Here is a 14064-nt window from a genome sequence, read left to right as displayed (position 1 = left end):
TTTATTCCCAGTCCCTGCATTGTATACATCCCCAGCCCGTGTACAGTAACCACAGTCAGAGCTCAGGCAGGGGAGATGAGGAACAGTGCTCTGGCTTCTAGACCTGCTCTAGCCGTGATCTTCCTCTCTCCCCCTGCTCTGGCTTTCTGTGAAGATCTGGAGAGGAGGGAGGGGGCGTGTACTTCCTCTCTCCCCTTGCTCTGCCCTCCCCGAGCTCTAGCTTCGGAAATCTTTGGAGAGCTGGGGGAGGAGCGAACACAAGAATTGACGGGGGCGCAAAAATCCACCTCACACCGGCCCTCCCCTGTGCTCCACATGTATGCACGCTCCAGAAAGGGAGCACAGCATACAGGAAGAAGGGCGGATGCTGGCCCGGCCAGGCTTCTGATGACGTTGCGCCTGAGGCCACGCCTACTTCCTGCCCTTGTATACTGCTCACAGGGGTGTGGAAATTTAAAAAAAAAACTACTTGTCCAAGGGACTAAAGCGGAACACAATCTACTTGTCCCTCAAGAAAATCTACTTGTCCTGGTAGATGAAATAATTTCAACCAAAATAGTACGACCCCCCCCCCCCCACTAGACCACCAGGGATGGATATAAGATCCCTTTAGACACAGCTGACAGCGGTGATCTAATGGTTTAATAGGCGATCGCAGCATGCCAGTCTATTAGCGGGTGAGAGCTGTAGCTCCTCTTATACCCGAGACAAGCCCAGAAAAGTCTAGATGTAACTTTTTGATCACCATAAAAAATTTCTCATATGAAGTGACCAAAAATGAGCAATTCTGGACTATTTTTTTACATTTACACCGTTCACCGTATGGTTTAATTAACATTATATTTTAATAGTCTGGACATTTCCACATGCAGCGATACCACTTATGTTTATTTTTGTACATTATTTTTATTTAAAGAAAATTGGAAACTTTTATTAGGAAAGGGGCTTATTCACATATATACGCACTTTTTAAAATATTTTAATCACTATTTTTCAGTCTCAATAGGGACTTATGTGTTACTGGGGGGTGTTCTGCTTCTCCAGTTTATGTGCTGCATTTTGTGTCAGAAAATGCTGGAAGTTGCATTTAGTTACTAGATAACTACAACTCCCAGCATGCCCTGATGCAGCCTATGGTTGTGTGGGTGTTGCAGCATGTTGCACTGTATAGTAGGACAGTTAAGGTTATTGTAGGACATTCTGGGAGTTGTAGTTTTGTGTCAGCTGCAGAGCCATAGGATGTGTCAAGGAATACTGGGAATTGCAGTTAGTAACTACAACACCCAGCATGCCCTGATGCAGCCTATGGCTCTGCAGCTGACCCGAACCAAAACTACAACTTCCAGCATGTTGCACTTTATAGTTCTACAGTTTAGGTTATGGTGTAACATGCTGGGAGTTGTAGTTTTGGTTCGGGCGTGTTTGTCTGCATCCGTGGGGCTCTTGGTTGGCGGGTGAGTATGAAGGGTGGGATTCTGGGGGTGCAATTCAGTGCGGGTGCCACTAAAAATAAATAAAATTAGATGGCACAACTGCCCTAATGCCCGACGTGACAGTCCGCTCCTATACAAAACATTCATGCATACAAATATCATACATGCATACAAATATCATACATGCATCAGCCACTGTCCCCATATACATACACACCCCCCGCCACTGCCCCCCCACATCATACATTACATAAACACACTCACACCATACATACACCATACATATGCACACATCATACATAGGCCTGCTGCCCCCCCCCACATATCAGACATTACATACACATCATACACACATCACACATTACATACACATCACACATAGACAGACATCATACACACATCACACATAAACTCACACCATACATACACCAGTGTTTCCCAACCAGGGTTCCTCCAGCTGTTGCAAAACTACAACTCCCAGCATGCCCAGGGCATGCTGAAAGTTGTAGTTTTGCAACAGCTGGAGGCACCCTGTTGGGAAACACTGATTTACACCATACATATGCACACATCATACATCACACATAGACAGACATCATACACACATCACACATAGACAGACATCATACACACATCACACAGACAGACATCATACACACATCACACATAGACAGACATCATACACACATCACACATAGACAGACATCATACACACATCACACATAGACAGACATCATACACACATCACACAGACAGACATCATACACACATCACACAGACAGACATCATACACACATCACACAGACAGACATCATACACACATCACACAGACAGACATCATACACACATCACACAGACAGACATCATACACACATCACACAGACAGACATCATACACACATCACACAGACAGACATCATACACACATCACACAGACAGACATCATACACACATCACACAGACAGACATCATACACACATCACACATTACATACACATCACACAGACATACACACATCATACATTACATACACATCACACAGACATTATACACACATCATACATTACATACACATCACACATAGACAGACATCATACGGAAATGACACACAGACATCATACACACATCATACATTACATACACCTCACACATAGACAGACATCATACACACATCACACATACACTCACCATACATATACACCAGTGTTTCCCAACCAGGGTGCCTCCAGCTGTTGCAAAACTACAACTCCCAGCATGCAACAGCTGGAGGCACCCTGGTTGGGAAACACTGATATACACCATACATATGAACACATCATACAAACACCTGCCGCTGCCCCCTCATCACACATACACTCACACCATACATATACAACCACCCTTCCTGCCGCCGCCTGCATTCTTGGCCTCCTCACCTGAGCCGGCCATTAGTGGACATCAGAGCTGTAGTGTCACCGCCGGTGTGAGGTGAGATTTCCGTCCTCACCCCCCCTGCTCTGTGTTTTCCTCGTGCAAACTAGCAACCTCCCCGTGGTGGATTAGGTCCGGGGGAGACAGAGCAGGGGGAGGTGTAGAGCTGTGTGTGGGGGATGGAGCTGTGCACGGAGCTGTCTACGTCCTTTCTCTCACCCTGCTGTGTCTTCTGAGCTGCGTCCTCCATCCTCCGGGAGGGGAGATAAGGGGGCTCTGCAGTCAGCTGGAGGCCGCTGCCCCCTCCATACACTCTGAGCGCCGGTGTGAGGTGTAGACTTCCATCGGCTCCTGCGCCTCACACCGGCATTAAAGAAAAATAAGGGGGAAGTCGGTCTGTCCCTGCTTGCCCGATACAGGGCTAAATCTATAAACAATTCACCTGCCCGGCGCCCAAAACTACTTGTCCCGGGCATCGTGCGATACGATTTCCACATCCCTGTGCTCAACACTGAGCTACTTAAGATGCTATGAAAAAGGTATATACATGGAGTTTTAAACAAAAATAAATACAGGGATAGAGATAGTTAGAGTCAGGGACAGATGGGGAGGGGGATTAGGGAAAGTTTAGTTGATGACAGGTGCTCTTTAATACATGTTTTCTCCCCAGAGAAATGCAAAAGATGGCATTTAGCTGATCACTAGACTTCTGCTGTAACAACCTTTTGGGGCAGACGAGTAGTGGAGCATGCTATAAAGCACATTAAAAAAAGCACAAAACAAAATGTCCAAGTCATCCTCCCCTCTCCCTTAAAGCACACCTGTACTTTCAGTTAATGGGGTACTCTGCCCCCAGACATCTTATCCCCTATCCAAAGGATAGGGGATAAGATGTCTGATCGCGGGGGCCCCGCCGCTGGGAACCCCCACGATTTCTCCTTTGCATGAGTTATGGGAGCAAAGAAGATGGAGGAAGGGATGCTGGATAAGCTAGGTCCTGCCTCCAGTGCGCCAAGTCGACCACTTCCAGATTAGCAATGCTGGCTAATGCACCTCATTATAATCTGGTTTACCCGCACTATAAACCTGTGTATTGGGTTTAGTGCATGTGAACCAGCTGTCAGTTTCCCTTTTGAAGGGGTGCTCCGCCCCTAGACATCTTATCCCCTATCCAAAGGATAGGGGATAAGATGTCTGATCGTGGGGTCCTGCCGCTTGAAACCCCCATGAGCTTTCCTGCAGCACCCCCCAGATGGGTGCACAGAGTGAACTTTGCTCCGTGCCTGTAGTCGTCCATAATCAGACCCGGAGCGAACACGCTCCGGGGACTGATTACAAACGGGGTGCCGCGTGCATGATCCCAGGGGTCCCCAGCGGCGGGACTCCCGCGATCAGGCATCTTATCCCCTATCCTTTGGATAGGGGATAAGATGTTTAAGCACCGGAGAACCCCTTTAACAGAGAAATTTAAGTTAAAAAAATATATATGTAAAATAAATGACTTGGACTAAATGCCACATCATCCCCCCAATGTTTTCTTCTGCACCTCAGCTTGGTCCCATCCCCTCCAGTGTCACATTATTCCTTCCCTTTTATCAGTCCCTGTGCCACATTTACCCCTCTCATCGCCACCCTCCATGTCTCATCATCCCCCCCCCCCCATCATAGACCACCACTACAGACACCACCATACAGACATTAAGCATTTAGTGCCTCCCCCACCATAATTTACCCGTCTCATCATCCCCCCACCCTGTCTCCTCATGTCCCCATACTCCCCCCCCCCCCTCATCATTTCCCTGTCTCATCATCCCCCCCTCTCAACATCCCCCCACCCTGTCTCATCATGTCCCCCCATCACCCCCCCATCATCATTCCCCCGTCTCATCATCCCCCATCATCATTTCCCCGTCTCATCATGTCCCCCATCATCATCCCCCCCCCAACCTGTCTCATCATCCCCCCGATCATTCCCCCCCCCGCCCCCATCATTTCGCCCTGTCTCATCATCCCCCCCCCCCATGAGTGTTCTCCAACCTGCGGACCTCCAGATGTTGCAAAACTACAACTCCCAGCATGCCCGGACAGTCAACTGCTGTCCGGGCATGCTGGGAGTTGTAGTTTTGCAACATGTGGAGGTCCACAGGTTGAAGACCACTCTTCCACTTTCCTTACCTGGCTGTGCTTCGGCTGTCTTGCCGGCTGCGGTCAGTGAAGCAGATGAGTGACGTCCTCTCCCGAATCCTTGCACGGCATCAGGCATGTCACTTTTCGGCAGCAACTACAGGAAATGAAGTGACGTCACTGATGCCGCACAGAGAAGTCGGCAGAGTACGTCACTCATCTGCTTGACTGACCGCAGCCCGCAGGACCCGCCGCCTGACCTGCCGAAGCAAAGGCAGGTAAGGAAAATAAACAAAACTATAAAAAGCAGGGAAAAGGGGGAATGATGAGGGAGGGGGGGGGGGGAGAGGGAAAAGTAAAACGGTAACTTGTTTTCTCCCGCACTATCCACAGGTAATGGTGGATTGCGCGGGAGACGCTGATTAAAAGGTAGGGCAGATCTGGACAAGGTAGGGCTCATTTTAATCAGCGTCTCCCGAACTATCCACCAGTACCTGTGGATAGTGCGGGAGAAAATAAGTGACAGTTTTCCAGGGCGGGGAGGAGAGGCCACTGGTCACTGATTTAAAGTGGCCGCGGCCATGCTGCTAATACATAAGCTGCTGCGGACGCTTTAAATCAGTGACCAGAAGATTTATCGGCGTATAACACGCAGGCAGGCTTTTTGCCTTAAATTTAAGTTTTAAAAGTGCGTGTTATACGCCGATAAATACGGTGTTAGCAATCTCATGGTTATAAGTCCATCTCCAGATATCTAGATTTGCCTTTGTCCACAGTGCGCAACATTATCAAGAAGTTTGTAACCCATGGCACTGTAGCTAATCTCCCTCGGCGTGGACGGAAGAGAAAAATTGATGAAAGGTGTCAACTCAGGATAGTTCGGATGGTGGATAAGCAGCCTCAAACAAGTTCCAAAGATATTCAAGCTGTCCTGCAGGCTCAGGGAGCATCAGTGTCAGCGTGAACTATCCATCGACATTTAAATGAAATGCTATGACAGGAGAACCAGGAAGACCCCACTGCTGACACAGAGACATAAAAAAGCAAGACTACATTTTGCCAAAATCCTTCTGGGAAAACATCTTGTGGACAGATGAGACCAAGATAGGGCTTTTTGGTAAAGCACATCATTCTACTGTTTACTGAAAATGGAATGAGGCCTACAAAGAAAAGAACACAGTACCCACAGTGAAATATGGTGGAGGTTCAATGATGTTTTGGGGTTGTTTTGCTGCCTCTGGGACGGATTTTGGGTCGCACTGTACAGCCCAGTGTCAGAAAGCTGGGTTTGCATCCGCGATCTTGGGTCTTCCAGTAGGACAATGACCCCAAACATATGTCAAAAAGAAGCCAGAATGGATGGCAACAAAGCGCTGGAGAGTTCTGAAGTGGCCAGCAATGAGTCCAGATCTAAACCCCATTGAACACCTGTGGATAGATCTTAAAATTGCTGTTGGGAAAAGGCTTCATTCAGTTCCTATGCTTCCTGGCTGATGTTTTGGTCACTTTTGAATGTTGGCGGTGCTTTCACTCTATGAGACGGAGTCTACAACCCACACAAGTAGCTCAGGTAGTGCTGCTCATCCAGGATGGCACATCAATGTGAGTTGTGGCAAGAAGGTTTGCTGTGTCTGTCAATGTAGTGTCCAGAGCATGGAGGCACTACCAGGAGACAGGCCAGTACATCAGGAGACATGGAGGCGGCTGTAGGAGGGCAACAACCCAGCAGCAGGACTGCTACCTCCGCCTTTGTGCGAGGAGCAGGAGGAGCACTGCCAGAGCCCTGCAAAAATGACCTCCAGCAGGCCACAAATGTGCATGTGTCCACTCAAATGGTCAGAAACAGACTCCATGAGGGCGGTATGAGGGCCCGGCACCCACAGGTGGGGGTTGCGCTTACAGCCCAACACTGTGTAGGACGTTTGGCATTTGCCAGAGAACACCAAGATTGGCAAATTCGTCACTGGCGCCCTGTGCTCTTCACAGATGAAAGCAGGTTCACACTGAGCACGTGACAGACGTGACAGTCTGGAGACGCCGTGGAGAACGTTCTGCTGCCTGAAACATCCTCCAGCATGACCAGTTTGGCGGTGGGTCAGTAACGGTGTGGCATTTCTTTGGGGGGCTGCACAGCCCTACATGTGCTTGCCAGAGGTAGCCTGACTGCCATTAGGTACTGAGATTAGATCCTCAGACCCCTTGTGAGACCATATGCTGGTGCAGTTGGCCCTGGGTTCCTCCTTATGCAAGACAATATGTGGCTGGAGTGTGTCAGCAGTTCCTGCAAAAGGAAGGCATTGATGCTATGGACTGGCCCGCCCATTCCCCAGACCTGAATTCAATTGAGCACATCTGGGACATCATAGTTACATAGTTAGTACGGTCGAAAAAAGACATATGTCCATCAAGTTCAACCAGGGAATTAAGGGGTAGGGGTGTGGCGCGATATTGGGGAAGGGATGAGATTCTCCATCCACCAGCGCCACGTTGCACCACAGACTGTCCAGGAGCACCTCACCAGGAGCATGCCAAGGCATTGTAGGGAGGTTATATGAGCACGTGGAGGCGCAACACACTACAAAGCCTCATTTTGAATTGTTAAGGACATTACATGAAAATTAAATCAGCCTGTAGTGTGGTTTTCCACTGTGATTTTGAGCGCGACTCCATATCCAGACCTCCATGGGTTGATAAATTTGATTTCCATTGATAATTTGTGTGATTTTGTTGTCAGCACATTCAACTATGTAAAGACGAAAGTATTTCATAGGATTAGTTCATTCATTCAGATCTAGGATGTGATATCTTAGTGTTCCCTTTATTTTTTTGAGCAGTGTGGTTATATAGGGTGCATTCACACATATTTTTGCTGCAAATCAGCAGATTTGTTGTTGCAGATTTTGCTGACCACTGACTTCAATGGACAGCAAAATCTGCAGCAAAATTATGCACATGTGAACGCATCCATAACCAGCAATGTAGCTTGCTCTGTGCTGGCTGCAGGTGTCAGATGAAAGCAGCGCTAGCAGTTGCAGGGTATGGAGAGGGCTTTCATACCTCCCTACAGTGTGTCATTTGTAAAAACTTTCTGGACCACATGTCAGCAATGGGTCCCACCGGGTCAGTTCTGGGACCCATTGCAATTGAAATGCCCAACTTTTGTTCTCGTTTTGCAAGAGCTAGAGAGTCACAAGTTGGTGAACACTGCTCCAAGTGTAAAAACAAAAAGTTTTGAACAAAGAAGGGGGATTCTTCACTGTAAGTGGGGGAAAAAAAAATAAAAAAAAATAAAGATTTATTTCTCTTCCATGAGATGTGATCTGTTCATAGAATAGCTCATAGTATATAATATGTCCTAGGTTTTTAGCTAATTCACATGCTTTTGTTCATAATACATAAAAGGTATATTTTAAGTAAAAAGCTTCATAGACAGTATTCAGTAATTGTTTTTAACCCCTTAAGCAGCAAATTGCTGCTACATGCAGACACGCAGGACACACAAGCTCAGCAGGGAGCTCACTCGAGGGACGTCATCAATGCATCCGCAGCGTGAAATATGCTGCAGATGTGCTACGGGTGACCCTACGCTTATATGGTAAAATGACAGTCAACAGCAAATCTCGGCTGCTGATGGGCACCTGTCCTCTATGAAGAGCTCAGCTCCAAAGCTCACTTCATAGCCGCCAAGCGTGCACATGCTGTAATTGTCTTGTGTCCCCAAGGGTTTCTCTGGGACTTCTACACTGATGGCTTGGGCTGGGTTCACTTCAGCACTGGAGCTCTGTTCATAGAATCTATTTAAAGGAGATCTGTAATACATTTTATTTATTTATTTTTTAATATAATCCCCTGTGCTCGACATGCAAAAAGTAACACCGAGGTGGTGCGGTGGTGGGACTCAGGAGGACCCCCAGGACGGTGTGTGGTTTAAATAGCCGATAACTTATACCGGATAATCTGTGGAGGTTATATCTTTGGAACAGTGGGCTGTGCAAATGAAAAATTACATTTTTCATTTTCACGGATCACTGTTCCAAAAATCTGTCAGACACCTGTGGGGCGTAAATGCTCACTGTAACCCTTTTTACTATGGGGCCTTTGTAAACACACGTGGCCTTCAATTCCGGACAAATTTTCTCTTCAAAATCCCAATGTCGCTCCTTCCAGAGCACTTTACATCCACATATGGGGAATTTTCTTACTCAGAATAAATGGGGTTACAAATTTTGGGGGCTTTTTTCCTATTTTCCCTTGTGAAAATGAAAAATTTTGGGTAACACCAGCATTTTAGTGGAAAAAATTATTTTTTTCATTTTCCCATCAAACTTTAATGAAAATTCGTCAAACACCTGTGGTGTGTTAAGGCTCACTATACCCCTTGTTACATTCCGTGAGGGGAGTAGTTTCCAAAATGGAGTCACCTGTAGGTATTATTTTTTTGCGTTTATTTCAGAACTGCTGTAAAATCAGCCACCCCTGTGCAAATCACCAATTTAGGCCTCAAATGTACATCGTGCACTCTCACTCCTGAGCCCTGTTGTGCGCCCGCAGAGCATTTTACACCCACATATGGGGTATTTCCGTACTCAGGAGAAATTGCGTTACAAATTTTGGGAGTTTTTTTTTTTTTGCTTTTACTGCTTGTGAAAACAAAAAGTATGGGGCAACACCAGGATGTTAGTGTTAAAAAAAAATAAATAAATAAATGTTGACACTAACAGGCTGGTGTAGCCCCCAACTTTTCTTTTCATAAGGGGTAAAAGGAGAAACCAGCGATTCCCAAACAGGGTGCCTCAAACTGTTGCTAAACTCCCAGCATGCCTGGACAGTCAGTGGCTGTCCGGAAATGCTGGGAGTTGTTTTGCAACAGCTGGAGGCTCCGTCTTGGAAACACTGCCGTACAATACGTAGGGGTGTGGACATTTTATAAAAAACTACTTGTCCACGGGACTAAAATGGAGCAAAATCTACTTATCCCTCATGACTATCCACTTGTCCGGGCCAATTTTCGCTTTTACGCTCTAATTTTTTTCCTCCTCGCCCTATAATAGCCATAACTACCTACTATAATGATACCTTTTAATTTTTCAATAACATATTCTCTGAACCCAAAAAAATATATATATATTCAGGGAAGTGAAATTGAAATAGTAAAAGATAATTCTGCAGATTTGGTGGTTTTCTTTTCTACACCATTTACCTTGTGGTTGAGGTAACATGTCAGTTTTATAGTTTAGGCCGCCTGATTACAGCGATACCAGATTTGTATAGTTTACGTCATGTTTTACTTATTCTGGACTTTTTCAAATTTTTTGAATTGCCATTTTTTAACCCCTGTAGCTTTATTTTTTCCCCCCGCATACCAGGCTGTATGAGGGCTAATTTTTTGCGCCATAATCTGTTTTTTGTACCATTTTGGTATTGATCTGACTTTTTAACCTTTTTTTTCTGGGATATTATATAAATTGCAATTCTGTGGTTTGGTATTTTTCTTTTACATTTACCGTACAGGATACATAATGTTATATTTTAATAGGTCGTACAATGACACACGAAGCGATACCAAATAATATGTTTAGTATTATTATGTTTACATGTTTTTATATAGGAAAAGGGGGTGATTTGAACTTTTAACATGGAAGGGATTAATGCGGCGGTCTTCAAACTGTGGCCCTCCAGATGTTGCAAAACTACAACTCCCAGCATGCCCGGACAGCCAACAGCTGTCCTGGCATGCTGGGAATTGTAGTTTTGTAACATCTGGAGGGCCACAGTTTGAAGACCACTGGGTTTATGTGTGTCTTTCAAACTTTTATTAAAACTTTTTTTTTTTTTTTAAACACTTTATTATGAGGAATCATTAGATTCCTCAGACAGATGAATAGAGTTCTATTGAAACCACCCCACTAGCCCACCAGGGAGCATTCACATGTCCCTTTAGACGCCGCTGTCAGCTTTGACGGCGGCGATCTAAAGGGTTAATAGCCAGCCGCGGCGGCCCCCGGCTACTGAGAACAGCCGGGGGCTGCAGAGTATGGAGCGGGCAGGAGTCCGGAGCCCGCTCCATACTCCCCTGTGAGCGCCGCATGCATCTCCCCGTGCAGACGTGCCTCCTCCCCTCAGCTCAGCTCTCCGAAGCTACAGCTGGGGGGAGTGAAGGCAGAGGACGCAGGTCTGCACGGGGAGCAAGAAGCCACGCCCCCTCATCTCCCCCCGCACGTCTGCAGAGCAGGGGAGAGAAGACAAATACACAGCTTCTCATCTCCCCTGCTCTGCTTTGGAGGACACAGGTTTTTTATAGCCGGGGGCTGCAGAGTACGGAGCGGGCAGGAGTCGGCAGCCCGCTCCATACAGACTGCAGAGGTCCAGGCGACTTGTCAGGTCCGGCCCTGCTTGCCCAAAGCCGGGCTAAGGGCCGGACAAATTCACCTGCCCGGCGCCCGGAACTGCTTGTCCCGGGCATCGGGCGATAGGAGTTCCACATCCCTGATACGTTTTTCATTTATAATGGGGGGACGACGACAGTGTAAGGGGGTGCATATGTAGTGTTTTACCCTTTATTCTGTTGTAGTGTTTTTAGGGTACTTTCGCACTGGCGGGTTTACAGTGAGTTTCCCGCTGCAGCCCAAACTTGAAACAGTAAACTCACTGTAAACTTGCCGTGTGAATGTACCCTGAACATTCACATGGGGGGGGGGGGGGCAACCTCCAGCTGTTTCAAAACTAAAACTCCAAGCATGTACTGATAGACCTTGCATGCTGGGAGTTGTACTTTTGCAACAGCTGGAGGCACACTGGTTGGAAAACCTTCAGTTACCCAACTCAGTATTTCCCAACCAGTGTGCCTCCAGCTGTTGCAAGTTATGCAACAGCTGGAGGTACGCAACTACAACTCCCAGCATGCCAAGACAGAGCTGTTTGGGCATGCTGGTATTTGCAGTTTTGCAACATCTGGAGGGCTACAGTTTAGAGACCACTGTATAGTGGTCTCAGACTGTAGCCCTCCAGATGTTGCTAAGCAACTTACCGCCTTCCGTAGGATCCAGGGAGTCGGATCGCCGTCCTATTCTTCCACCGATCCCGTCCCGATCGCAGCAGTCGCCGATGGGCGAATGGACTTCAGCCTCGGTCCTCGGTCGGTTTCCCCGTTCTGCCCCGCCTATTGTGGGTGGGCAGTACGGGGAAACAGAAAGTTAACCCCCCCCACCTGCTATTGGTCGTCGCATCTTGACGACCAATAGCAGACATAGGAGGGGTGGCACCCCTGCCACCTCGCTCCTATCCCTTCAGGAGGATCGTAGGTGTCATGGACAACCGCGATCCCCCTTATATTCCAGGTCACCATAGACCCGTAATCGGCTCAAATCGCAAGTGTGAATTAACCTGCGATTTGCGGCGATAGCCTACATGGGGGGTGTCTGATGACCCCCCCCCCCCCCCGGGCATTTGCGTGGGGTGCCTGCTGATATCAGCATCACCACGGAATTCTTACGGGCATACAGGTACACCCTGGGTCCTTAGGTACCAGGGACCGAAGGCGTACCCGCCCTGGGTCCCTATGTGGTTAATAGTGATTGCCAATGTCCACCATTATCGACCCGATCAGACCGGTTATGTACAGTTCTTGCACACTTCATATTCATGACATAAATGTACATCACGATGCGCCATACCATGGGCACCATAAAGTGCATTTACATCAAGGGGGTTAAAGTCAATGGTGCGCGTTGTGAAGTCAATAGACTGTACAGTTTATGTCTGGTACAGACTATGAAGCAGATGTGAACTTCAGGACAGGAGAAGATGGTGCTGTTCATCACATGATGCCTGTACCAGGTTATTGCCGCTCCCACCGAAGTGAATGGGCCTGCCGCAATTCGCTACGGTAAACGTTGGCATCCCTTTTATGACGAGATGCCAATGTGTATCTAGGAAATGATGTATTCATTTAGTTCCCCTGTGAAATAAAAGCCAACCCCCTCCCATAAATTAGTCCCATACCTCTCTGTAAGTGAAAATAACTACAGGACTGAGTAGGGAGAGCTGTAACACACTGTCAAAAATCTATGAACATTAGGGGTTAAAGCGATTCACCAAAAAACCACCAGTGGCGCAGAAGATGGCACAACTTTCATATGTTTGGCTTCTTTCATGTAAGGTTAGCACATGTGACTTTGTATTAACATCCAAGAATGGCTTAAACCAGTGTTTTCCAACCAGGGTGCCTCCAGCTGTTGCAAAACTACAACTCCCAGCATGCCCAGACAGCCATTGGCTGTACGGGCATGCTGGGAGTTGTAGTTTTGCAACAGCCGGAGGCACCCCGGTTGGAAAACACTGGCTTAAACAATGCTAGTTTCATGAATTTTCCCTTTGGCTTCTAGGACAGGATGGGAGTTGTAGTTCTGCGACTGCTGTAGGGCCACAGGTTGGGGAAACACTGCCTTATACCCTGCTGCTGGAGAACAACAACTCCTAGCATAGCAGTCAGTCTCTCCATCAATGATGGACGTCACGGGCCGCAGAGGATAAGTAAGTGCCCCCCACGCCAGCTGCTCTCGACTGCCCCCTCACCTGTTGCTCCGCTTGCGGCGCTCTTTTCCCGCCTCCCGCCATGTCAGACTTTTGCCTTGACGCGCCAGTTTTTCTTGACGTCATCACCAGCGTTCTCCCCGTCGCTCCGCCTCTTCTCGGGAGCGCGCGCGCAACAGTCTTTGTACACGGGTCACGCGGCCGTCTTTTGGTCGGTAGACATCTTGGTTGGGGCAGCCGGGTGGAATAAAGAGGCTAATTTTATATTTGTGTCAGTTTTGTGTGTGCGGTTTTCAGTTGGTATAGTGTTCAGACTCCTGTTCAGAGTTTTCCAGGGATTCTGGAGGACTCCTCGTGCCTTTGGAGGTGGTGACGTCAGCGATGGACGCAAAACCTTATTAGTAGTGGTTAGTTGTGTGCTCACTTCTGTCATTAGAGGGCGATAGAGTGACGCGAAAAGGTTACTCCCTGCGTTCAGTAATTACGGTAACGCTCTGTAGCAGTGTTTCCTTACCAGGATTTGTAGTTTTGCAACAGCTGGGGGGGCATCCTGAAAGGTTGTCCAT

General features: G+C 47.6%; 1 protein-coding gene across 1 annotated transcript in view; it reads right to left on the bottom strand.

The window, feature by feature from the left end:
- LOC130358098 (histone PARylation factor 1) overlaps positions 1-13830 on the bottom strand; it is a 52721-nt gene extending 38891 nt beyond the window's left edge. The window contains exon 1 of the mRNA XM_056560912.1: positions 13541-13830. Within this exon, the coding sequence (XP_056416887.1) occupies positions 13541-13624 (84 nt within the window). The 5' untranslated portion in view covers positions 13625-13830. The remainder of the gene's footprint in view (positions 1-13540) is intronic.
- Positions 13831-14064: the final 234 nt, after the last annotated feature.

The sequence above is a fragment of the Hyla sarda genome, chromosome 1 (assembly GCF_029499605.1).
Source record: "Hyla sarda isolate aHylSar1 chromosome 1, aHylSar1.hap1, whole genome shotgun sequence".
NCBI classification, from domain to species: domain Eukaryota; kingdom Metazoa; phylum Chordata; class Amphibia; order Anura; family Hylidae; genus Hyla; species Hyla sarda.
The sequence above is the reverse complement of the archived record's forward strand: the minus strand, read 5'-3'. Positions and strand labels throughout refer to the sequence as shown.